Source organism: Dicentrarchus labrax, unplaced genomic scaffold, assembly GCF_905237075.1.
Source record: "Dicentrarchus labrax unplaced genomic scaffold, dlabrax2021, whole genome shotgun sequence".
Taxonomy (NCBI): Eukaryota; Metazoa; Chordata; class Actinopteri; family Moronidae; genus Dicentrarchus; species Dicentrarchus labrax.
Window position 1 is genome coordinate 14,257,230 of NW_026136706.1, and position 27,882 is coordinate 14,285,111.

Sequence of the window (27,882 nt, forward strand, 5' to 3'; positions counted from 1 at the left end):
TGGTTGGTAATCCAGTCTATTTTGCACCCCTGCGGCCCCTGCAACTCCTCTCCCTGGACGTGAGCAGAACTCAGGTCAGCAAAAGTGAAGAAACCAGCCTAGAAAGATCGTGTCCAACCGAGCAGAGAGGGAGGTAACGTTTTCAGGTAGTAAATACTAAATGAGTCTGCTGTACATTACACTTAGTGCAATGTTCAACTCACCTGGATGTGGTAAGTTATTTACTGCAGGTCATATGTTGTGTTTCTGCTGCTCAGGCTCCATAGCAACCAACAGGGACGGTGAATGAATGAACTGCAGACAGTTGTTGTTGATATAACAACAGAATCCAGAAACCTTGACTCTATTATTAGTTCTGCAAACACAACTAATACTGTAACTTCTGCTCTCTTACTGTACTGCTTGCTGAAAAGCTTAAAAAAAGTTAGCCAAGCAAATAAAATGTTGGCAGGCAATACTCATAAAGGCACTATCAATAGATCAGGCCAAAGGATCAACACAGGTAATAAAAAATTTAAAAAACTGAATACAGACACAGACACAGTGAGTGGAAAGTGTGAAATGTCCCTTGAACAATTTAAAGATGACTTGAATGTGTAATTACCAATAAGTTAATGCAAAGAAAGCACTGTTGATTCCTCATCCTTATTAATGATCTAAATTAAAATAATATATTGATTGCAGCCTTTCTAGACAGTGGACACCAATTACCACTTCTCCCTCTCAGCTGTAAGTACATAGAAGTCCATAGTATGTATACAAACCCTGCACAGAACTTCGGGGGGGGAAACACAACTGAAACTTTGTACAGGATGGATCAAATAACACTGAATATGAGCACAGTCTTTAGAAAGTCTGACAGCTGTTGATACATGCAAGCAGAGCTGCACTGTCAGACATCCACTGTTGTGTTTCGATCATCTGGCCCATAACGCCACTGGCATATTAATCAGTCTGAGAACCTCCAGGAGCCCAGTTTCTGTGCATGAAGTTTCAGTTTACAGCTTGCACAGAAAATGCTTGGGCTTTTGACCTTTTCCAAATAAATATATATTAATTTGTTGCATTTTCAGAGCAGATGTCAAGCTTTTTTACAATACGGAAATAGTTTATTGTGTAGAAATAATTCTGTGTTAGTGAATTAATTTAGGATGAACTAAAATTTTGTACCTGTACTGACAGAAAAAATGGCAGCCACAGTAATACATAATTTGGGGTTTAGCTAGAAGATAGAAGGCTGACGGCTGCAATAGTTCACTACATTTAAAAAGGTAAATGAGTTGCCCCCTACTATATACTGTGGACATAGATTCCTATTGGACTCATAAATCACAAGAGAATGGTTAGAAGGGGGTAGATAGGGTTTGATGGTACTCAAAGAATTACTGATTACATGATTACTGTAATAATATCGGCTAAACATCTAAGACCAGGAAGAACGAAATAAAAATGATTAGAGAAATAAAAAATGTTTTAGAAACACAGTTAAACAACAGACAACAGTTTACAGCCATTCTAGCAGCTCTGTTAGGCTGTTCTGATATTTGCTAATTAGCACTTAACAAGTAGTACAATAGTACAGCTGAGGATGATGGGAATGTTATTATTTTTTCTGGTATTTGGTCATAAGCCAAAGTGTTGGATAAATTAAAGGTTTGCACTGATGATGGTGGTACATGAAAAGTCAGAGGATCACCAAAGTGATTTCAACTCAGCTCGAGAAGTCGGAACCAGATTCCATAATAATTCATCTAGTAGTGGTTGACACTTCACAATGTCAGCCTAATGGGGGCGCTGGAGGAAAAGTCAGGGCATCACCAAAGTTTGTGCCAATCACATAGACTGTATAATTAAAAGGTGATGTCACCCATAGATTTCTGAAGAGCAGCGGTGAAGCTCAGTGTGGTCGGCTCTGGCTGTCACCATCTCGGCAGTCCTGACTCCGCTGGCTCCCGGCTTATCAAAAAACAGGCAAATATGTGGCACACTGGTGGAGCTGAGGCGGGTTGAATGAAGCCTGGTTACTGAAAACAGCTGCCCCTGACAGCACCCACCTTTCACTCCAAGTGACCCTGAATTATGCACAACTCTAAGTCTTTATATAATTTTAAAAGATGAGTTATATAAAAATTCACCCTTCGTAGTGTTAGTGTTCAAAAATGGGGGAATTTAGCTATACATACTGAAACCATTTTTTGTACCAGGCAGTAAACATCTGCCAGCCACTGAGATTACCGCTTGACCAATCCTTAATAGAGATGTAGAGATATTACAGGATAAGTTAATACTTTGACCTGCTGGGGGTGCTACAGGGAAAGTCAGGGGATCACCAAAGTCCTTAGGACACCGTGTCTGGGGCACCACGGATATGTTTACCAAATGTCATGGCAATCCAGCCAAAAGTAGTCAAGACAACATCGCTATAAAACCAAAATATTTTAACCTGCTGGTGGCATAAGAGGAAGTGTTACAGGACGTCTGAGGATCACTAAAGTCAGTAGGATTCATCCTCCATGAATGTCTGTCGCAATTACACCTTAATAGACCTAATAGCTGCAATATTTGAGTCTGGACCAAAATGGTGGACCGACAAGACAAACAAATGAGACAGATAAAACACATTTTTTCTATTTAATTAATATAAATCACTAATTGATATAAAATGTTAAAGAAATAAAAAAGGCTGAAGTTTGACTTCATTTACTTGACAATGCACGCATTAAGACAACAATGCACGCTTTAAGACAGTATACAGGCTTTACAGGCTTACTTACAGCTCTCTGGAGGCATAGACTTGAGCATCATCTAGCAGATATTTTATTTGTTCTTTTAGCATTTGTCTCTGTAAAGCTGAAGAAACAAAACATAGAACAGGTACATAATTCAATGTAAAATCCATGGTGATATACAAAAGGTTTGCGACAGAGTACCTTTAGTTGGACGATATCTCAGGAAAAGAACAGTGCCATTGACGCAGCCATACGACTATATGTTATAGGATTCGTGAGATCCCAAGAAATTGTTCTGACAGCATTGTAAACAGAGGTGACACAAAGTAAAACATAACACTGCTTGCTGTGATCACTGTTTAAGAAAGTATACAGAATAAATTGGCAAGTGGATCCACCATAATGCAGATGAATAATGCAGTACAATTAAAGAGATAAAGTGAAATTGCTAATATGTTCAGACATTTTTTTCCAACTAAAAAATGTGTCCAACAAAATCTGCGGTTTTTAACAAAAGCAAGCCTACTCAAATGCCCAGGTAACAGTTTCTTCCTTGAAGAACATTGCTAACAGTCCAGCTCCTATGTCATAAGTTGAATAGATATTTTCCTATTTCCAAGACCATTGGCAGTCTCAAAAATGCCCGGTAAGCCATCTTTGGATGCCAAAATGTGTCCTGCCAAGTCTTTTAAAATAAATATAGGTCTGTGCCACTATAAGGGCACTGAACCCATCGAGTCTCTTGTCTTTTGAGATTTTTCTCTAAGATGTTCCACCCTCTGGATGTCTTCAAAGGCCTTTAGTATGTCTGCCTCTTCTTCGTGAGTCAGGCTCAAATGTCTGTTTTGATTTTGTCCAGAGAGTTGTCGATCTTTGTGAGAGTCTTTTTGATGCGTAACGCTGTTAATCTGGCTGATGGATTTTGGTACCAGCACTCCTTCATGAGTTTCGCCATGGAGGTTAAAGTCTGAAAATGAAATAAGATGTCAAAATTATTTAATATTATTAATATTATAGCAACGCTTTTATTTGTGGATATCAAAAGGACGAGGACCTGAATTATGTGCTACTTAATGACAGTTTGAATATTACATACTGGGTCTGAAAACCATCTGTTTGGGATGTTGGGCCTCTGCTGGTCCACGCACACAACCTTCTTCATATCCTCAAAACTGGGATCACTTGGGACCACATCATGAAAAGGTGGCTTGTAGTCCTCTACAATGCCTACGAGAAGAGCAGAGCACGAAGCAATTTAGTTTCAAGATCACATATACTGATGAATAAATAACATAAAATACATTTAGGTTTATAGAAAAAAAAAAGATTCATGTTGTGGTTTGGCTGTTTCACCCTTAACTTGCTCTCAAGTGCAGCTGTGGGACATAATTGAGATATGAGGTTTCTGTGATGGGGGTAAATCAATATGTTAAGTGTTGCTGAAAGCCCAGTTCCTAGTACAAAGCAATAAACCTATTTGACAGTGAATGGATGAAGGTTTTATTATACATAAGACGCTTCTGGCTTCTCCACAGACCACAGAGAGTGGATGCTGAAGTGTTTATCAAGGCCACATCTTTCTATCAACAGCAGAAAAGGCTTTTACTTCATCTGAGTTAAAGCAATGATGCGTTAATTCTGAAGAGAACCACAGGTTCACGACGATTTCTCTGCCTATCATACACTCAATCTGCCAACCTGTTTTACTTTCTTATCACTAACACATAAATATGGTATCTATGATAACAGTCCGCTTTAAATGAGGTTCATCACTTTACCATGTTGTGTAAAAAGTGTACTGACCATTGCTGACTGTCCTCCTGGCGATCTCCCACAGGACGAGGCCCAGGGCCCAGATGTCCACTCTTTTGTAGGACTCAAAGCAGTCCATCTGGATGGAGTCATCAAGCACTTCAGGGGCCATGTAGCGCTTTGTGCCCACTTTAGGGTTGTTCCCCACATCCAGCTCGTTGGTGTCTTGAAAATGCATGACCGCCAGACCTAGCATGAAAACACAGAATACTTCTCAGAAAAGTTCTTCTCCACAAAAAAATTACCTCGTTAAAATGACATCTCCTCCTCCCTCATTGAAAATAGATTTATGAATATGCAATTGCTTATTTTAAAAGTTTAACTGCTGCACACAATATGTTTCCTACTTCACTGAAAAGTATGCACACGAGGTTTCAAGTTTCCACAGCACACTTCTGTAATTTGCAGTAGACCACAATTGTTTCGTGATCAACATACTCATGCTCGTAGGTACACGTCTTTACCTCATATTTAAAGTGAGCACAGAGAAACGTTTTAATCAGATGAATGAATGTGCACAGTGAAGGTCATTTAAGTGACGTAACAAAAAGCAAAACATATTTTTCTGTGGAGGAAAACTTTAATTTTCCTGTCTCAGACAACTACGGTGAGGACAAAACACTACACTCACTCCATCAACTGATCTAAATGCTACTTGTTCGTCGTAAACAGTCCTGTTCCCGTACAACAGATGTACTCCGACATAAGAACAACACGCTTTGGAGACAAACAACAGCCCCCATGTTTCTCGGGACAGGACAAAGTGCGTCATCCTGAACAGACTTTATTACACTGAGCCTGTAAACACATCGTGCCTGCTGCCTGGTTATGGCTTGTACCTGAATTATTTTTTTATCCAAGCATCTGCAGGTGGAACATTAGTTAAAGTGGTCTGAGTTCCTCTAAATGTGTTTTTGATTAGGGCCGAGTGGTACATTTAGTGGTGGTTATTCTTCCCAAATTAACAACAAATACAGCTAAGCAGATAGATACGAGTAGAGCGATATTACTGCAGATGCATCTCTTATGCAATGCCCATGCACCATAACATTCAACTGACCCCCTTCAGTTGCTTTAAGGTAGTTAAAATAACCTTACATTTATGGGTCATCAGCTTTTATCAGCTCTTTATTGAAGCCGAATAATGTTTCATTTGTGAAATATTTAAATCCAAAGCTGCTCCAGTTGTCTAGTGCATTGTTTTCCATAGAAGTCAGCCTGACATATTTTGTATCTTTAGAAACAGATAGGTTTATAATGATTTGTTCAGCAGGGGGTTGAGAGAAAAAAACTATTAGATTAAAATAAGTTTGGAAAACAGTGTATTCATCTGATAGATACTGTAAGTATTCTTACCAAGGTCAGCAATGCAGCACTGTCCGTTCTTTTTAACCAATATATTTTTGCTCTTGAGGTCTCGGTGGGCGATGGCTGGTTTGCCCTGAGTGCCGAAGATCTCAACATGGAGATGTGCCAGTCCACTTGCAATGGAGAGTGCCATGCGGAGGCAGCTGGATGCATCAAGGGTGCTCAGTTGAAGGTAGTCATACAAAGAACCCATCTCATGGAAGTGAGTGATGAGCCACAACTGAGTACTGGAGTTCCTTGAGGTCATGTCTGAAGCTATGAAGCCTAAATTGAGAGAAATATCCGACATCAGTGCAATTCCTAAAAACCTTTGATAAACACATGTACAATAGTCTGTAACCAATGGGACATTTTAGGCACAGCAGTACAATAAATAGCCAGTAAAGGCAAGGTTTAATGATCTGTACAAGTATTTCTTACTCTTAAAACAAGAGATAAACACAGAATTTTAAATAAATAATTATTTTAAGCACTAGAGCCTCTTAATTTTTAATTATATTATGTCCTGCCATAATCAATCAAATTAGGGTTATGCTGGGTTAAATTAGCAATTAGTTATACAATTATATAATAATAAATAACTAATAACAACACACAGGTACATGTGGCCCGTTGTGTCCTGCAGTATGTATTCTCACAGCTAACAGTCTCAATATATATGACATATGGTACAAACCCAGGATGTTCTCATGTCTGAGCAGCACGGTGTTGTAGATCTCAGTCTCTCTGAACCAGGACTTCTCATCTCTGGAGGAGAAGATTTTAACTGCGACACTCTCTCCCTGCCACTGACCCCGCCACACTTCACCATAACGTCCCTTACCTGGTGGGCAAGAAAAGATGGGAGAAATGACTGTTTGTTACTGGTGTGAAGGGTGTTCAAGAGGGAGGAGACGAGTTACACAGTGTTGTCTGTGTAAATGTCAGCTTGTTTTGCTGCCCCCTTGTGGCCAAAAACCAATGAATGCAAACTAAATTTGTTGAATTAGTTTGTTGATTTTGGAAGCAACTACCAGTTGTAGCAATACAAGTGGTAAATAATGAGTGAACTCTTTATTTCAACATGAGTGACTTAATCCTCAACATTGATAACTATGGCAAAATGTTTGTCCATATGAAAACCTGTGATATTTAACATACTACAACCAATCTCATTTGCACAATTTCTGTCTCTAGGGACTTAATTGCTAGAACTGTTGCGCATTATTGCAAAACAAGTAAATAAAGTAGTGCATGTATTGGATGGTCTTTGAACATCTATTGGCCTTACAAAGGAAGGCAGAAAAGAGTGTATTAGTATCAGTGAAAATAGTCCAGTTTGAAAAGCTTATCAGACAGATAGATGCTACACAGCAAGTTTTACTCCTTCAAGGGAGAGTTTATAACAAAGATATCATGGTATCAATAATTTGCTAGGTGAACAATAGAACCATCACTTCTACAAAGTATTGTATCTGGTATATATACCCCCTTTCACACTCTGTATTTGTCCATCACAACGTGCTGCCAAATGGTTTATGGCTAAACTGAGGCATAAACTGACACAGGGCAACCATTTTGGCAGCACTTTACTGCACTTTTTGCCACGATCCCGTGTCAGCACGATGGGAGTGCCTGAAAGAATGAATGAGGTTTCTGACGCTGTGCTATTGTGAATGAAAACTGCCTTTTTTGCAGTGTTTCCTCTGCATGAAACAACTCAGCTCAATGCACTTTTGTTAAGAGGTACTTTTCTCGATTTCATTTTCCACTGCAGCTGATACCCCCTCCATGTAGGCTGGATTATTAGCTGATTATCATAGTGATGCTGGATGAAACTGCTGTGACATCATCTTCAACAATACACAAAGACACAGGAACAATGGAGGATATCTTTTATCAGCAACCAAACAGAGGAACATCTGCACTTCATCAATTGACCACAGTGTGGTTTTGCAGGCTTCTATTTTTTAAAAATCTGGGTCGAGTGAATAAATTGCAGTTGCAATTTGAGGTTGGTGTGCAGGATGACTGTGTCGCACTAGTGAAGATTCTCTCTGACCACTGGTCTGCAGTGTTTTCACTGCACTGCTTCGTATCAGAACAGCTTCATAGGAACCCTGAATGAGGTGATGCCAAAAGGAAAAAACAAAGTACAGCAAAGCAAAGTACCAGGTACTATCCACAACCAAAAAAGAGCATGTTGAGAGGGGCAGTGCAGTGGGAACACAGATTCACAGGACACTTACCCACACACTCATTGAGTGTGATTTGTCGTGCAACGGTTCTTTGAACAAGGAAAGGGAGTCCAGAGCCACTTCCTGAAGTGCAGGAATGATCCAGCAGATCCTGGGAAGGAGAAAAACAGAAACAAAGAATAAAGAGCTTGTATATTTACATGTTTGTGTGTGTGTGTGTGTGTGTGTGTGTGTGTGTGTGTGTGTGTGTGTGTGTGTGTGTGTGTGTGTGTGTGTGTATTTGTAAGTGGGCTATCTGAATGAAAACCTCCCCAAAGGAATCCTGTGGCTCGAGCCTAAAAATGAAATAAGGAGCATCTGGGACTCAGATGGAGACTAATACAAGCAGGCAGCCTTTGATGTGGCACCCACGTGAGATGGAGGGGGGCAAGCTGTGTGTGAACCAAGATATTGTGTGTGTAAATGTGAGTGGGTGTGTGTGTCTGTGCTGGAGGTACAGAGTGCCCCCTGCTGAGTAAACAACAGAAGTGCCACCCCCTCCCCGGTGACTGGTGTGGGCGCTGGAGATTTGATCTAATCCAAGGGCCAGACTCAAAAACAGGCGCAATGCTGCTAAGCCTTTTATTTTTATCTCAGCTATAAAGACATGCAGCATCCCGGTGCTGACACAGGAGGGCAGTGCACAGCAACAGAGTCAGCAGCTGCTGAGCAAAACAAATGACTAAACTGGGAGGGGAGGATGAGGGTTGAAAACAACAGAGAAGAGTGATGCCTCAGATAAACAGATGCATAATGCAAGAGCTGCCTGAGAGACAATTTGGAATCACAACAGAGGAATGAAAGACAGAGGCCATAAAATGAATGATGAGTTACTCGGCAGAGTTTAAATCCCTCTCTTTGGTACAGGAGGATTGTATTTAGGAGGGTATATTTGGGCCAGGACGTAATCAGAATGCTGCAATATCATTATAATCAGAGACAACTTCTGGGCAGCAGGCTGCAGAAGGACAAGCACATGTGTTACAGTCCAATTTGCTTTTCACAGCCACACCACTGTTCCTAATAATCTTTCTCATGGTGCTGCCAAGCACTTTTTAATTATGCTGAAACAAACATTCTGTGGCTCCAAATTTGGGCTTCCCATTGCCAAGTGCATTGATGGACTTTGGAAATGGCTTGAAAGAAAGCCAAAATCAGCTATTTCTTTCTCTGACACACACACACACACACACACACACACACACACACACACACACACACACACACACACACACACACACACACACACACACACACACACACACACACACACACACACACACACGATCATACTTTAACAGTTGGACATGTTATTTACAAGTTTCATAATTAAAAATAAACAGGATAATCTGAGCTTTCAGGAGTTCAGACATGTTTACAAAAGATATTGTATGTTCTATGACAGCGGAAGAAGACAGAAAAACAGATGTGAAATAAATGCTTTCAATAGAAATAAAAGTATACTAATTTATCTAAATGTATGATGTGTTTTTTGTGAGGATACAGAATCACAGAATGGACAGTAACAGTAAGTATTTTGTAAAGGAACAAGCTAGACTATGAGCCATTTCTGCTGAACTTGATTACACAGTGGGCGAGCCAGTGAATGTGCTGGGTTGTCTTTCAGACTAAACTCTAACCACAGGACTCCACCTAAACTCTGGATCAGTTTAGTGGCTCTCAAAACATAAACCACTCTGCAGAAAACTTACAATCCATAGATCCGTGGAGAGAAAATAAATAGCAAAAGGCATTTCTCAAACAGAGTGGAAAAATGAGCAGATGAAAAACAAAAACAAATATTTAATTCCAGCAATAGGACCACACACACGCACGCACGCACGCGCACGCGCACTCACACGCACACACACGCAGCCACTATGCCTTTAAATGTATTTTTAACATAAGAATGACCAAACTGAATTGAGATTATGATCTGGAAAGTTCAGGAGTGATAGTCTGCACTACTGAATTTAATCATTTGTTGAGACAGACCGCGCACGTGTTGACCTAACAACGACACTAAGCACTATAATATATTAAGGCTTAAATATTAACTCTGTGTTTCTTCAGTGTATTCATCTAACATTTACTAAACCAAACTTGAGGTTTCGGGGATATATTGTGCCCTGTATTTAGTTATTTAATGTGTTTGCTCCTATCATAAAAGTCCTTTAGCTAATTCATGCATTGTGTGTGACACAAAGTCAAAATAAGAACTGAAGAAGCCATTCAGATACATGAAGTAACATTTTCAACATCACAACAATTGTGCAGTGGACCAGACCAGAAATGTTTTTTCTCTAAATTGTCTTCAGTTCAGTATTTGGGTCAATCACAGCAAATAAGACTAAACTCTACAGTTGCACCACAAGTGCCTTGATCAGAAATCTAGATTTATATATAAAAAATGTCTGTTGTTTATCTTGTGAACAAAGAGGCGGAAGTTCCCACTAAAATGAAGAAGAATTTTAACTCATCCGCTGAATCCCTTGAGTTAACCCAGCACATCATTTTAGAAGGGGGTTTCCATCTCTGTTGTTGGTACACATTTGCATTTGACTTTGAAGACTCCCTCTATGATCCAAGTGTAGAGAAAAGAGACACCATAGCGAGACTGGATCTGCTGACACTCTCAAAATGATTGGTAGGTCTTTAAATATTGGAACTCACTTTATAACACACTTGACAACAACTAAATCTAAATTATTAATGATTCCTGGTGCTGTAAAATGGTTTCACTGATTAAGTATTTAAATACAGGAAACTGACTTATAGATTTAATTTTCAGCAGCTGAGAAATACAAAAAGACAAGTTCTCATCCATATTCAGTTGCACATGTTAAAATATGGTCAAATATTATACATATCGGCCTTCACCTACTCTATGAAAAAAGCAAACGTACTGTAAAGGATTTCAGAAAGCTTTTTCACTGATCCTGATCCAAGTTATTTAATATTTTATAATCTTTTACTGAATCCTGGACTGATATTTTCTGACATAATGCAGCTCTGCTCACAGTGCACATTTCAGATACATAAAGTTAGTTTCAATTTCAGTATCTTCCCATAGTTTCCTTCTTAAAGTTCCTGTGTGTAACATTTAGGATCTACTGGCAGAATACAATATTTATAGATATGTTTTAATTATAATCACCTGAATATAGGAATCATTGTGCTTTTGTTACCTTAGAAAGAGCCTTTTTTATCTACAGAAGGAGCAGGTCTTCCTTTACGGAGTCCACCATGTTTCTGCAGTAGCCCAGAGGGGAAACCAAACACTCGTGCTACATAAAGCCTTTTGTGTTTTTTGCCAGTTTCGCAGTCATCAAAGTTTCTCCTACATGCTTGTACGACAAGTGGTGTTCATATTGCACTTGGCCATATTGCAATTTCAATAATAGTCTGATTATTGTGCAGCCCTGTTTTTCACTAACTCAAACATGTGATAATCTGTGCCTCACTCGAGGTTGTGGTCAGTTTATAATCCCTACAGTATATGGAAACTAGGTTTACTAAAATAACTGGATTTGATTTATCTTAATATTCAACATAGCAGTCAATTAAAATATGCCTTTAGCATTCTTCCCAATAAGTTTGGGAGGTGCCCTCCTACATGGTATCTACTACTCACCGCCAGAGTGCTCTCCCCCACGTTGGATGCTATAAGGCCATCAATAGTTCCGTATTCTGCATCTCGTGATGTTAGTCTCTCCATTTGGTTGTGGTGGATGCGTCTGAACACCAGGATAGCAATAACAGAGAGGACAATGAGGACGATGATGGGCGCCACAATGGCCACAGCCAATGTGGTCACGCTGTAGCTGGATAGCTCTTCAGCTGTGAGGGGAGAGAAAATAATTACAATGTGTGAATTTTCCTCAGATTATCAGGACATCATTTTGGACATTTTGTAGCAAACTAAATAAATATAGATTTTTAAAGATTAAATTTGGATCACATTTGTCAGAAGATATTTGAGATGGGAGCGTCCACTAGAACTTAGCAATGATTCAAGAAGAGGTGCTAATAATTATATCTGTTGACGGAGAACTCTTCTTTAGCTTCTGTAGCTTTTCCTCTGACAGGACCACACATACTGAGGTTCGACAATACATTCACACACACACCACACACACACCACACACACCACACACACCACACACACACACACACACACACACACACACACACACACACACACACACACACACACACACAGAGAGTGGATCTCATCAAGTCAGCAGAGGTCGGCCTGAGGAACTGACCACCATTCACACTTTCCAAACATTCCAAAGGGAAAGACTGCTCAGCTCTGCCCGCAGCACAGACAATGATCCCCTTTTCTAAACTACTCGAATAGTGAACTGTTTCTCCCACACAACTAGCAGCACATTCTAGACACTCACTCGACTTGAACCGAATGGAAACACATGCAAAGGGATGTATTCATCTACTCTTTTATAATATATTTCTTTACCTGATTATTGCATTTGTGGCAATGTAACAAGACAAGTGGAGGTTTGCAACATGTGGCGATGGTGTGAGTAAAACAATATGTTAAACCTTTAATTCTCTGACAATGTTATGATGTGGTAAAAGGGCACCTTCTTAAGTCAGGTTAACATAAATATTTCCAATTTGCCCATTTCATATGCATAAATAAAAAATACATAGCTGTGGTATTTTAGGTATAAATATTTTTTTTTAAAAATATAATATAAAAGACTGCTGTAGAGACAGAAGTAAAGGTGAAATAAACAAAAAGGGCAACAACAACTCTGCATATAGATGCCTCCTTCATTCCCAGGTGGCTTCACCCTCTGGGCTCCTGTCAGGCAGCTCTGACAGCCTCCGAGGGGATAGGAAGGGAAGTGGACCATGACTAAATAATATTCAAAACCTCCCTTTGGTTTGCCCACTGTCTCCCCTATTTCTGTTTCATAAGGTGCCAGGAGTGTGACTGCACAGAGGTGTAACTCAGGCCAACAGAAACCATCCAGAAAAGCCGTGGCAGACAAATTCACAGCCGATAGCCCTCTCAGTAGGAAATGATGGAGAGGAATAAATATGTGTTACTTTGTCTAAAAACAGTAATAACCAGCCCACATGATCATTACTATTCTGAATAGATGAAAAAGAATTCAATGCTGAAATCAACAGATGGAGCTCTTGAGCATCTTTGAGAGAAAAACAGTTCACTTGTGATGCATTCTGGGTAGTATAGTACTGTACCTCTGACAGGAAGCTTCACGGTGCTGTTCATGTTACACAGGTGTCCGTGGCAGCACTCCACAATCTGGTCTCTGGAAGGTGGGGTCTTGCAGGTCAACGTGCTCTGCTCATAGACCTTAAAGCAGCCTTTCTGGTACACCTGGGAGCCGGCGCTCACTGTCAGGGATGAGAAACACTGGTGGCCCATGCAGCGGTTCCCTGTTTCACATGAGCTGCCCTCACACACACACTCGTGCTTCTCTTTGATCAGGGGTTTTACTTCCTCCGCTGGAAAAGATTTAAGAAGAAAACATGGCTGGAAAATAAGTAAATGTTCGGCACAAGACATAATTAAAGCTATTCTTGCAAGACCATCAAAATTCCTATAGTTTTTTTATATGGTGAGTTTTGTCATAAAATGAAATTGTTATGAGAGAGGAGATCCAAAGTGGAACTTTTACACAATCTTAAGTGACATAAGGTCTATGGTGAACGGCAGCCAAGAGAAATGTGCACAATGTGTACAAAGTCACCTTTCCCGGGAGCTTGCACAGTGACATTCATGTTACACAGATGGCCCTGGCAGCACTTGACAACATGGCCCGATGAGGGTGGCATGGCACAGGTGGCTCTGCCCTCCTCGTCGTCCCTCAGGCAGCCCTTCTGTTGGACGGCCACCCCATCAATCATCTGCAGTGAGGAGAAACACTGCTGGCCCGTACAGCGATGGTCACGCTCACACACACCGCCCTCACACACACAGTCCTGGTCTCTGAGGACTGGTCTGCCAGCAGACAGTTCTATATCTGATAAGAGGAAATAGAGATATGGGGAAACCCATTAGAGCAATACTATTAGTAACCCATTAAATTAAATGGCATTCACTCAGATCAGAAAACATGCATGTTGAAAATGGGCATCTAACAAGAGTTCATGTATGAGTTGATATTTTCCTGTTTGAACGCCTGCTAATATAAAATAACTTTAATAAGAGGCCCATATAGATATATTAGCTTAATCATATTGCAATGGGGTTTATATATTGTAAATTATATTGTTTAAATTAGTGATTCTGAATTTTGAAAGCATTGGAAAGTTCTTATTTTACATATATGAAGTGATTCATACAGAACAGTGGAACACAGTTCGCTGCATTGAACAAAATCTTGTTATTTTATGTGTGATTTTGTATACATTTGCCATATCATATAATATATATTAATATCTGCAGTAAAATTGTGTTACTGATTTAACCACATTGCCCAGTCCTAGTGGAAATGCAGCTAATACTGTTTATTAACACTGACTGACTGACTGACTATTAAGACTGATTATTAACTACTACAGTAACAGTCCTTGGGCAGCTGTACAGATTAGTTATTTCCCAAGTTGGTGGTAGGCTGGTTAATAAATGTGTTTGGCAGGCAACTCTCAAGTGTCTCTGAAAACAGTGAGACAGCACAAAATATAGAAAAGGATAGTCGTGGCAGTGGTAAAAATTACACGCCCATCTTTTGTCTGTTTTTCAAAAAGACTGACCTGAAGGTAAGGGACTACAAATGGGATTAATAATGAAAAGCAGAAGTTCAGGCAGAATATCTTCCACACAATGTTATGATGCAAACATCTCACCTTTTACCGGCGACTGCAAGGAAACATTCATGTTACACAGATCCCCGTCGCAGCACTCTACCACCAGCTCGGGAGTCGGTGGGCTTCCGCAGTCCAAAGACACTTCCTTATCGGCCACAATACAGCCCTTCTGCAGAACCCATGTCCCGTTCAGTATAGAGAGAGAGGTGAAGCACTGCAGGCCAAAACACCGGTCCCCACTGCTGCATGATGCACCGTCACACAAACATTCAGAGTTCCTCACACTGATGTCACCTGTAAAAGAGGGGGGGAAAGTATGGAACAGGTCAGATTTCATCCATGAAAATAGTTTGAGAGCTTCAAAGAAGTACTTTAATCTCGAATATGCTCCCAAATGTTTTGTGACAGATGATCAGCGCTTGTACCTGTTGTAAGGATGCATGTATATCTAATGTAAGTATGAGGATGAGTGTGACGTGCCACCCTAAAAAAACTCTACTTTCCACTGCATTCCACAGTCACTGCAGTTGTTTAAAATAACACTGAGAGACAGCAGATGAGAGGGAGACAGACTGAAGAGGGGCGGGGAAAGGGGGGAAAAAGTGTGAATTTTTGGTCTATGCATGTAAGAGACTTGAGGGGCAGCAGAAAAGAGAGAGGCTGAAAGATTGTGTGTGTTAACTGGAGTAAAAGAGAATGGGGAACACATCCAGTGCACATCTTTCTACTGTATGTGCTTGGGATCACCAGTGACAGATGTATGACCTACTGTAATCTTGTTCTTTTGCAGTAACAAGGCTAGCAAGAGAACTAAATTCAACTAGATCCTGTCTATTTTATGCTAGCAGGACACCTCTCTCCTCCCTAGAGCACAAGCCTTCCTTTAGGTCTGACGTGACGAGCTGTGTTTTGTGACAAGACACTTACCTTCCAAGCTGAAACAGGGAAAGACCATGACAATCAAAACCAGAAGAAACATGTCCCCGGCTGTCATTGTAGACCTGGAGGGAAGAAAAAAGAAGAGAAAAAAACACAAAAATGAGCGCTGCAGTCCAATGAATGGGCTGAAATATTATGCAAAGTAAAGGATTTAAAGGCGATTTTTATATTGATGCATTAGAATGCTTTTGGTATTTTTTGGGACAGTGAACGGTGAGACAGAAGACAGAGAGAGACAGAGAGATAACAAGAGGATTTGCTGTCGACCTAAGAGTATTAGAGAGAGCAATTTTACAGAGGGAGACCTTTTCTTATTTTCAAAAAAAAAAAAAGAGTCAACACCAAGTTTAAAATGCTCAAGTAAAGTGGGTCTCATGTCTTCCTGTTGTCCTGGCAACAAGGCATTGAGTGGCAAGCAATGGGGAGACTGGTGCTCTCCTATTGGCTGCCTCTGCGTGTGTGCACGAGCGTGTGTGTTGATGTCTGTGTGTGTTGGAGGGACAGGCTGCTTGGCAGTGAGGGAAGAGGAGCAGACAGACGAGAGAGGAGGAGGAGGAGGAGGAGGAGGAGAAGGAGGAGAGGAGCACAGCGGGGAGAGTGTGGGTGCCCAAATACTATCGTTTGGAGACCTGGAGACGGTCTAATCCTTCAATATTTAATGCGTCTGTGGAAGCGTCCACATACGCCGTGCAGTTATGTTTGTTTGTTTGCTTTACCCGCTGCCAGATTTTAAACAGACCACCAGTTTAACTCACACTGTAAACTCAAGGGAAAAATCCCCCCCCCCGAACTACCAATTTTATAAAGATGATATGTGAGTTCTGTGGAGACCACATAACCTGCAGCGAGCCCTGTTTATGCCATACTAAGCACCGGGGCCGTTAACTTGAAAGCATGTGCGTGTGCGCCTGAGTGCATCTGTGCCAATGATAAATACCCCAGCGCCCCCCTCCCTCCCTCCCCTCCCCTTACCTCCACCCCCTTCAGGCCTTTGTGCCCGTCTCCCAGACATAAATGATTAAGCACGTAATGTTAGCATTAGCCCAACGGCGGCGTCTGTACGGGCCGCTCACACACAGACCACATGCTGCTCCTTTAATCAGAGCACAAAACAGAGGCTGCCACACAGAGATAATCAGGAGCTCTGTCTGCTCCCTCTAGTCCAGGGGAAGAGGGGAGCGGCAACGGGGGCAGGGAGCGGGCAGGAGGGCATGAGGAGGCAAAGGAGGCATAGCCAGGGGGCAGCTGGGGGACAGTGGGTCAGAGAAGGGCAGAGAACGGGGCCAATGCGGGAGAGACATGTGGGCTGCAACATCGAGGTAGGCCAAAGGGAGGGAAGTGGGACAAGGAGGTGTCTGGTATCAGCGCCCAGGGGGACAGCGGGAAGAAGGGCACCATGCTGGTCGGGGGACTGTCGGCTGGGCTATGGTGAAGCCAGGGGGCCGGAGGAAAAAAGGATAAAGAGATAAGCAGAGGAGCAGTGGACAAATAGTCTGGAGCACAGACTAGAGCCTAGGAAAAAAAGGTGATTCTGTCTGACTGGTTATCTTGATATTGACTCATATATCACTCATGTAGAAAGACAACAAAGAGCACACCACCCTGACTCACACACTGCTGACAGATCAATAACTCACCTCAATTAACTAAGTAGAGCATGTCATGAGGCTCCATTTAATGGCTTCAATTAGTGTAGGTAAATGATTTGCAGCATTTTTGTTTACATTTACTGCTGAAAGACCCTCAACGGGGCACTGAAATTGTCTCTGTCTCAATTCATCTCTCCCACGCAGACACTTTATCTTAAATAAGCTATCATAAGCAGTGAGCCGCACACTGACAGCCAAGCAGCTAGGCAGACTTCTTATGTGTTTGCTTATATGTACACAGCAAATATTTCAGTCTACGCAAACCTGGGGGCCTTCTGAGTTGCCTGGTCTCCTACATAGTATGTGCCCACATGCAAAATGTTTGTATTGCTATTTATTTAGCAAGAGAAGAGTAAACAGAAACTACTCTACATCTATGTACACGAGGCGTAGTTTGTTGGTAACATATCATCCAGCCAGCTAACAGCATTGCCTGATGAATGCACAGTCTAGGAGTAGTCCTGATATTGGAAACCTAAGAAGGGAATCTTGGAAAGGAGGTAGGGCTAGCATCTGCAGAACCGATTGCGATCTGAACAGACAACTTTATGGCACTGTGTGCGAATGTGTATGTGTGTGTTTGTTGCAGCTCTCTATCCCTGCGTATTGAATTCTCTGGCAGCGTTCTGCAGTGTGTGTTCACGGAGCTGACATCCTGCCAAGGGTGTGCTCTCACCCCCCACCCTCCTCTATCTGTCTCAACCCCCCCCCCCCATCTTTCCTTTTATTCCCTCTTCCTATATCCTCTGATGTGGTGTTGTAATAGGAAACCAGTATAAATACCGCATGGTAATTATAAGTTAAGATATATTTTCCCATGTTTATTGCTGTTGGAACTAATAATCTAATGGGTCTTACTATGATATAATGCCGAGCAACATTTATACACTGAGTAAGCTGTTTGTTTTACAATGCATTATGTTTCCTTCTCTTTAACACCCTCCTTCAATCTGTGAAGGGTCAGGCAGTTTATATTGGTTGCCATCTCAGAGTGACTTGAACTCATGTTCTGCAGTGGTTAAAAGTAGATCACAGCCATCATAGCCTTTGTTTTAAAACTAAAACAGAGGTGTGAATGTAGCCCAAGTACAGTACTTAAGTACAACATTGAAGTACTTGTAATTTACATAGGTATTTCCATTTTATACTAGTTTAAAACTACATTTCAGTAGAAAGTAGTAGCATTGAACATAGGTAGTAATAGCTCCACCTCAACCAAGCCGCAAAGTGTAACGGCTACACATTAAGGCATCAGTAAAAAATAAAATAACATAGATTATATTTATGTATGAAAGCATAATCAGGAAGTTTACTATTGATTTTTTTTCGAAGTTTTAGATAATACTAATGTACCTTTACTTAAGAAAAAATTGGAAATGCAGGATCAGTACTTTAAATTGACTATTTTGTATGGATTTATCCTTTGATTTAATATTTATTCAATACTTTTTCCCCCACAGGTATTTTGTATGATGATATTGATGTCTCTGAGATGCGTAAGCACTGACCTTGCACATGGAAATACAGAGACCACATTCAGCTCAACACAAGGTAGCCAAAGTCTCTACAGGCCGGAGAGAAATAGTTGAAATAGACATGGCCAAGAGAAAAGTATGTTAGGGTTGACTCCTGCTGAGTGCTGCTCAAGAGACTTGAAAGTGATCCTACATATCAAGGCTCCCATTTTATGACGCCACGCTTCCTCCTAGACTCTTTCCAATGATTCCACTCCAGAGGGCTATCTTGATAAGCACTTCTCTAAGAAGTTGAGCAGAGCTTAAAGTGATTAGATGGAGATGATTAAACATGCCACTCAAATGCTGAAACAACTGAACCCCCAAAAAGAAGGACTTGACAGCTATGATTATTTAAATACATTTGAGGAGTTGGTACAAATTTCCACTTACATCTTCAAGTGTCATGGTAATAAAAAACAGAAAATCTACGTTTCACATTTGTTGTTTCTAGGTGACATTTTTAAACTGACTGTTGTTGAAATAGCTTTCAACAACAAACCAAACCTGTTAGTCTAGTTGGATACTTTATTATTTTGGTCTGTTTTGTATTCAGGTCAGGATGAAGGAGAGAATGACAAAACACTACTTTGTCTGATGAGCATGGTGTATCACTGAGGTTGAGGAGGGAGGAGGCTGGAAGCCCTGCAGGAGCTGCTGAGTCATCATGCTGGCAAAGGGGGAGACGAGAGGTGGAATATGTGTCTGAGCTGGCAGGCTGGCACAGTTACCATGGCACAAATAGCCCAGGCACCGAGGAAACTGCAGCAAACTGCAGGGCGGCGAGGGAAGAAACAGGCAGAGACTGGGGCAATGCGGAGCCTGCTGTTTGTGTCCCTGTCCCCGTCCCCGGCTCCAGACCCAGACAGCCAAAGTGCCAGCATGCCATCAGGGACACACAGATGGTTCGCTCCTAGGTGGATGTGGGTGTAATACAGACCTCAGGGCGAAAGTACTCTTTGCAGCAGCCCACATTCATATTCACACTACAGCTCAGCAAATCAACACGTTCACCTCAGTCGAAAAAACATTCTCTGCCTACAGTAAAATACGACACTTGGGATGACTAAAACCGAGTTAAAAGAACACACAATCTTAACTTTTTAGTAGGTTATGAGGAATACACACTTTCACTTGATACAAATGTGCTTATGAACTAAGTAGAATATAAGATTACAATGAATCTTGCAAAAAAAAAGCATGCACATTAATGATTCAAATACTGGTGTTTAATTTAATGTTTGACCATCAGAGCATCAGACCATCATAAAAAAAACTGTTTTCTAAAAGTCAAAAACTAGCTCACAGTGTGCCAACACTATGAATAAAGAACAACAGTTTCTACCTGACTTTTATGTGTGTTATTAATTCCTCAATTACATCTCAATCATGAAACAAATGCCAATCTCTGGTTGTGTCATCTCGAAAACACCTTGAGGCAAACCAATTTATGACAGATTTGATGGGCCTTCTCATCTAGTGGAAAGTTTGTTGTGTATTTGGTTTTACACCTAAGGCCCCTACACACTGTGTGATATCAGCAATCATGCAGGTTCATTGCATGTCACACTGTGGAAGATGGGTCTAATAAAAAAGTTGGATTCCAAATCTGTGTCAGGCTGTACGATATCAATTTTGAGTGTGTGATGAATGCCTCATGAAATGTAGGGTTATGGAGGAAAAAAAGCAGAGACATGTCATGAAGTCAAATCATCCACCTGTGCTGCTTTTTGTGTTTTGAAAATGTAGAAAAATACTAAATAGGGTTTGGCTTTACTTCCCTTAAAATTCCATACAGTATTTTGAGCGGTTGGTTTGTAGACTTGGCTTGTAACAGTTGCCACATTGTAAGTGGTCCTAAACAAGCTTCTTCGGTATTGTCGGCAAATTGTGTACTGGACAGAGACATATATGCGTATAGTACTCCAACATCACCTCAACCCACTGGGAGGTGTGTTGGGCACTCTTTGACCCAACTCAAGACACTGACCAACTCACAGGTGCATCTTGGTGCAGCCAAAAGTGGCAATGGAAAAGCCCCATTTGTGTCTAGGCCAAGCACACACTCGACAACAAGATGGCAGTCGAGTTTTCTAAAATACGCTGGTCATTGTAGCAGCAGGATCAGAAAATATTAGGACAGATATTTTATTTGATAATGTGAAATATCCTCTGACAAAATAACATCAAGACAGCAGCTGGTTTGAGTAATGAAGAATCTACCCATGAGACCACTTCCAAGTTAATTCTTTGCTGCATTCTTCTGGTCCAATTGGGCTTTTAATCTGCATGCAAGTAGAGCACAAAATACTAACAAAACAGGCTCTTTTGTTCCATCAAAGAAAAAAGCGTCCCAAACTTGACACCTTTAAATACTGATATATTTAGGAAATGCTGTCCTTAGTAATTAACTCAGGTATTGTATTGGCATCAGTATTATAGTATTCTGAACTCACAGCAGTGCTGTGACCTTGTCTGGTGTAACAGTGAAACACAGGTCGACCCCTTCTTGATATCCTGTGTGATACTCTAAGGGGGTTGTGTGAAAGACGTATCATTCTGCTGAGTAGAAAGCAAAGCTCATTAACCTTTGGAAACACACCTCGCTGGCCAAGAGCCTCATCAAATGGGAGATGAAAGAGGGACTTCTGCAGCCCCTTGGAAAAGTTTGTGGAATCCGCAGTGCCCCGTCAGGTCGAGCCAGGCTCCATCTCTCAGGGCTCTACAGTATCTCAGCAGCTGCCTCCATTCACAATGTGAGGAATGTAATCAAATGCAAATGCCCCCTGCTTATGTTCAATTCTCACTCACACATTCATTGTACTGGGCAACAGCATAGCAGGTTTTTTGTTCCTTGGATACAGTACAACCCAGACACACACACACACACACACACACACACACACACACACACACACACACACACACACACACACACACACACACACACACACACACACACACACACACTATTCGGCCTAGATCAAATGTAATCAGAGACAATAGTTGCCTTTTTTCCGGCTGGAGTCCCACCCTGCCTTCCACCTCTGCACCAACAACACCACTCTGACACACTCTGCCAGGCCCGGCACCAACAAACAGACGAGCATTTCTGATTACACTTTTGTTTCCACTGAAGTTCCATGACAAAGTATGAAAGACACAGCACCCCAGGGCAATAGTTGTGAGAGAAGGAGGACAACTGAAGACAAAGACCGAAAGTCTGGGAGAGTCTAGCACACAGACAGTGAGGACAACATTTGTTCAGCGTGATCGCGAGACACAACATCACCTGTGCAAAGAACCAAAACGTAAGCAACCACACTCATATTTCTACATAGTTATAGTAGTTTTTCTGGTTCTGAGAGGTTTTGTTATGCCCTTGTGTTGAGTGAAGTCTAGTGAGACACAACCAGGAAGGTTTTTTACAGCATTGTGAAGACACTGTTAACAAGTCTTTTATGCAATGGTCACCATAGCAATTAGACATTCATTTTCACACAGCCATCAAAACATCTGAAACGGCCAATTCAAACATCGTCTTTATGGCCCTCAGCTATGTTTGCCAACAGAGGAATGCACAAACACTCTCCCTCCAAACGTCCATCTCACAAAGTTCACTGGTCTGGGGCGGTGCTATTCTCAAAAGGACACCTTGATTTGTACCACGGTACACCCTTTAAACAGATTAACCTTCATGTGAAACAAGTAAAATCAGGCAAACAGTCCAAAGGAGCTGTGCGTACAGCTAATCAAAGCTCGGGGAATATTTAGTCTTGATTGATTCTGCGTCCTGCCTGGCAGGGCTACAGGACAGGAGGCAAGAGGGCTGACGCGATAACCTTCGCTGTGTGGCCCACAAACATCGACTAAACCGTTCACCACCGTGATGATAATTGCTCAGCAAACAGCTTGCAACGACACAGTGTGTATACAGCACTACGCTCCTTAGTGTGTCTGACCTGGGCTATAACATCCTGCTGCCAATGGAGTCTTTATGGCCGGGAGTTTCCTGACCTTCTGGAGAGGAGAGACTGGTAAAAAGAACAGCAGTAAATGGTAAACTGTAATGATCAATTCAGAAATGGGAAATTAATTAAATTATACGTTTTCAGTGGAATTGAACTGTGATGATATGATACTAAAAAAAATTAAACTAACATTGGGTTTTCAGCTGCCAGTCGGACAAAAACAATTCAAACATGTCAGTTTGCACTGTAAGAAATGGTGATGTGGATTTATTTTAATGAATTATTTATTGATTAAGTGAGAAAGTTATTGTCAGATTAATGAAAATAATAGTTAGTTTAGGCATTTTTTGCGTATCATAATGTACGTGAATGCAGGTGTCGCAAAAAATTGTGATATTGATTTCAGCCCTAATTACAAATGCCCCATTTGGCTCAAGCATGGAAGAATGAACTGGACTAATCCAAGCAAGCCCCATCAATGTGAAGCTGAAGCACTACCATCATATCAGACGTACTTGAGTTCATGACCCTGTGACCCAAGAAATGAAACATAGATCATTCTGAATTCGTAGACTAAGTGGCCACACCAAATAGGAGCCCGTGCCCGGGACTGGGAATGAGATCAGAGAGAGGCAGCAACTGAAACAAAGCCATAACTTTCCCCACTAACAGCTGAGCGATAAGACAAGAGCACTGAAGCAAGTGAAGGGCTCATAAAATGTGTATTGCAGACTGTCTCCAGTGCAGTCTGGGGTTAGTGTGCAGAAAGAGGAGCCACGAGCACTGCAGATCTATGTGTGTGTGTGTGTGTGTGTGTGTGCATCTGTGCAGACAGTAGTGTCTTGTCTCCCTCCTCTCTGTCTCCTCTGGTCTTCATCCACATTTGAAAACAGAATACTAGAAATCAATAAGTCTGTGCAGAGCCACCAGAAGAGGAAGAAAGCGAGCTCCCAAACAGCAACCAGAGAAACAAGGCTAAAATCTGGCAGATACACAGGCAGTCTTTTATCTCATTCTCTTTTTCCCTCTAACTTCCAGTGTCATGCTGAGACTGCAGTGCCCGCAAGTCCCAGACAGCTCCTCTCATCGTGATATGTTTGGGCTACATAAGGCTGATGATTATTAAAAAGGCTCAAGGATTTTTTGACTAAAAATAACACTGCAGACAGAGGGCCCCTTTCTAAAAAACTGGACACGAGCATAGTGCAGAAGCAAACGCAACCCACATGCTGTGCTCCTCTGCAGCCTGCTGCCTCATCTGATGCCAGGGTTGTTGCTAGTCGAACTTTCTAGTAAGTCAGCATATATATACACACATAAATGCATGCACACACACACACACACACACACAGGATGTACATATGGCCAAAAGCTGAAGACAGATAGCTGAAGGCTGCTACTCAGAGCTATACTTCGAGCCAAATCCTGCTCCCCTTCTATCCTTCAGCCACCGCCTCCCACCTGCATTCACACACACACACACACACACACACACACACACACACACACACACACACACACACACACATTCATATCCTGTCTCTCTCTCACTCACACACACATGCAGTATCCCCTCCCCTTCTTCCCTAACTTGAGAGCCACCTACATGGAAGAGCGATGAGCCTCAGACTCTTGCTCAGACTTGAAGCAGTCTATCTTGGTCCCATAACTGCAGTTCTCTTGTTAATGACAGACTGTGTAACCTGATTCCACACACATATGCATATATATATACACGCACACACACAAACACACACACACACACACACACAAACCACCCAACCCCCTGCCACACTCTCTCGGGGTTCTTTTGGAGCCCTCTCTCTCCACTTGCATATTGTTCCAGCCCAAACTGCCAGCTGCTTCTGACAACCAAATTACTGTGCACAGAGAAATGATTGCTATTCAGGCCTGCATCATCAATACATCAACTTCTAATACTCTTGCTTTTCGGAACTGCTCAGACCTCTGTGGGAAAATTATATACTTTCTGTCCACCAGAAAGAACCACTGCAGCAGTGCACTGATGAAGAGGCCAAGACATCTGCAGCCAAAGAATTCAGGAGTCAGAGTGTGGAAATGAAAACTTGAACGAGGACTGTGCAGGACTGCGATAAACCAAAAAATGCTGGAAAGACTTTTCCCCCAGTCTAAGCTGAAATCTTCAGACACAGTAGCTAAACACAAAGACAAGTATAAAACATATCATCAATATTGGGGTAATCAACGTATGTTAATTACTTTATAAGAACAACCATTAGTTGATCAACTGCTCGATCGTCAGAAAATAAATCAACAACTATTTTTATGACTGATTAATAGTTAGTCTTCAAACTAAAATGTTAAGCATTTAGTGCTTACAGCCTCTCAGTTGTGAATATTTTCTTTGTCTTATGTGATAATAAACTGAATATTGGGGGGGGGGTTGTTGTGTTGGTCAGACATTTTATAGACCAAACAATATAAAACAACTGGAAACATTAGTTGATTAATGTAATGATTAGTTGCAGCCATAATGACTTAAAGGATTCATCAATGATCAGACCTGTTACTGACGGATTTTGTGTAGATCAACTAACTGACTGACTAACTGTTTCAGCACTAGCACTAGAAAAACATGTGTAACAACATAAATACCTCCAGGCATCATAAATAGGAAAAGAAGATAAATAAGAAAAACATTCTGGGTTGTCCTCTTTGGTTTTTTATATTGGCAGAGAAGAGACACCCCAAACCAGTGCTATTGTTGGGAATGCATTGTTAGTCTCAGGGAGAGAAGATAACCTCCTGCCCGGTTGAGGACTAAGTTACCACAGATAGGATGTTTGAAACAATGACACAGGCCCAAAGCCAAACAATAACATTGTTGTAGAACCAGATACAGGGGAGAAGGAGGGGGATCACAATGGCAGAGGGAGCAACCACAATCAGGCTGGTGCCCCTTACCCCAACTGAACAGAACTGGATGCACATACAGTTGAACCACAGCAGCCCAGACTGTCTGACGTCCCCTTATCTGTCCACTATCAGCCAGACTCCAATGGGAACACCAGGCGCCCAACAAAAGAGGCCCGACCTCAGTGACTGGTCAGCTACAGGGGGGTTACATTCTCCAGATCACCAACCAAGCACACAAACACTAACTACCACTAACCAGGACGGCCTTTTCATCTCCAGTACACTCCATTCCCTACTCAAGGCAAGAAATCACTGACATTAAAAACGACTGCACTTCAACTGGTGGTTCAAATCCACGTCCGAGTGGTCAATCCATATTGATTAACCGGTCTGCAAAGCCAGAGCCCATTACAGCACATGCTATCAGATTGTCATGCATATGAGTTTGGTGAATGGTGAAGGCGTGAGCCCATGAATGCAATCCCAAAATTTAAAAGTTCAAGCACACCGGCGGCCACACAGCAACAACAAATGCACAATCAAGTGCTCCCCAGACATTCGGGGCTACCGGTTGAAGGAAAAACCTGATTAGTATGTGGGAATGTAATTTAGTGAGAGCACAATGAGTTGATTCTGAGGAAGAACACTTCAGCGTGAGACATCCCCCGTTCACACGTTCTTTAATCTGAACAATTATCTCTGAGTGTTTTTCAGCGAGCATTAACACCTTTGTAATGAAGTTTTCACCTTCTCATCAGCCAGTCTACTGGATTTTTACACCCAACTGTCCTAAAATCAGGTCACATTTCCAGTGTTTTGGTCCTGATTGTTCAGCAAGTTACCTTTTCTACCTAGAACTATATTGGTGTTTCTAGTTCAAAATGAAACAAACTAAATAAAGTGTGTTCTCCCCCAGTGTTTCTATCTCTTCTCCCCTCCTCCTCCTCCTCCAGGACTGATTGTGATGTTAAAAGTGCTCAGCATGGGATGATGAGACACACGATCAAGCAGGAACGACCCTCCCAAAGACTTGTTTGCATGACAAGAAAAAAAAAAACTCTCCCAACTAGTTGCTTGATTGTGAAATAGAAGATTTACAGCCACACAAAACAAACTCTAAAGACGTTTTAATTTATTTTGTGTCTTTCAGCCTTCATCAGCAACTCATCAAAACATCTCTCTGACGCGGTCACTTGTAAAATAACAGGCCACTCCTCTGCTACATATTATCTATATTCCGGATGCGTTGTGTTCACGCAAAGCTTCGCAAGGATTAGATAAATTAAAATATATATACGTGTGTGTGTGTGTGGATAACACAGGCCAAGATTTTTTTTGGGGGGGGGGGCTCAGAGGGAGACAGGATTTCTTTTGAGAGCTCGTCACGACACCTTTTCCTACAAATGAGCAAAAACTTCTCCACGTCTACCGAAAATACTGAGTGTTACACGCAGATGGAGACATTACAGCGCGGTTAAATGTACATTTTATTTTAAATATATACATACACACATATATATATATATATGTGTCCGTGATGATTGAACTTACCTCGCCTGTTGTTTCTTCAAAGTGCTTTATGAGGGCTCGGTTTCTGGCGCAGGTCGAACTATTCTGCCATCTCCCGAGAATTCACCGACAATACCCGATTTGTTTTCCAAAGTCCGAAGAGCTGAGGCTACATGACGCCAACATGATCGTCCGTCGCTCGCCGGAAACCCCTCCAAATAAATAATAAATTACACACCCTAAAAAAAGTGTTAAATTCACTCGATGTTCAGAGGAGAGAGGGTATGAAGATACATTTCTGTAACGTTTGTTTCTTCTCGCACGTTTGCGCCGCCGAGGCTCTTCTCAACTCGCACCCCAACCCCACGAAGGCAAAAAAAAAAACACACACACATACACACAGAGAGAGGATTGGAGGAGGAACTTACCTTGGAACAACTTGTAATTAACCCACGTCAAGCCAGGGGATA

General features: G+C 41.6%; 1 protein-coding gene across 1 annotated transcript; it reads right to left on the reverse strand.

The window, feature by feature from the left end:
- Window positions 1-2,617: 2,617 nt before the first annotated feature.
- LOC127365843 (activin receptor type-1) lies at window positions 2,618-27,813 on the reverse strand. The gene is made up of 12 exons (XM_051404376.1): window positions 27,455-27,813; window positions 15,860-15,933; window positions 14,972-15,226; window positions 13,873-14,145; window positions 13,361-13,627; window positions 11,760-11,965; window positions 8,138-8,237; window positions 6,586-6,732; window positions 5,898-6,173; window positions 4,533-4,730; window positions 3,826-3,956; window positions 2,618-3,696 (listed from the first exon to the last, which is right to left on the reverse strand). Exons 2-12 carry the CDS (start codon window positions 15,924-15,926, stop codon window positions 3,562-3,564), a joined length of 2,055 nt encoding a protein of 684 aa, XP_051260336.1. The 5' UTR covers window positions 15,927-15,933; window positions 27,455-27,813; the 3' UTR covers window positions 2,618-3,561.
- Between the last annotated feature and the right edge of the window lie 69 nt (window positions 27,814-27,882).

What these genes read in the sequence shown, in the direction of transcription:
- LOC127365843 (XM_051404376.1), bottom strand. Translation starts at nt 15,926, where the DNA reads ATGACAGCCGGGGACATGTTTCTTCTGGTTTTGATTGTCATGGTCTTT. An exon ending in CAGACATGAGAACATCCTGG is followed by an intron (nt 6,174 to 6,585) that starts GTTTGTACCATA and finishes CTCTCAATTTAG; the next exon opens with GCTTCATAGCTTCAGACATG. An exon ending in CAGGAGGACAGTCAGCAATG is followed by an intron (nt 3,957 to 4,532) that starts GTCAGTACACTT and finishes CTCTTCTCGTAG; the next exon opens with GCATTGTAGAGGACTACAAG.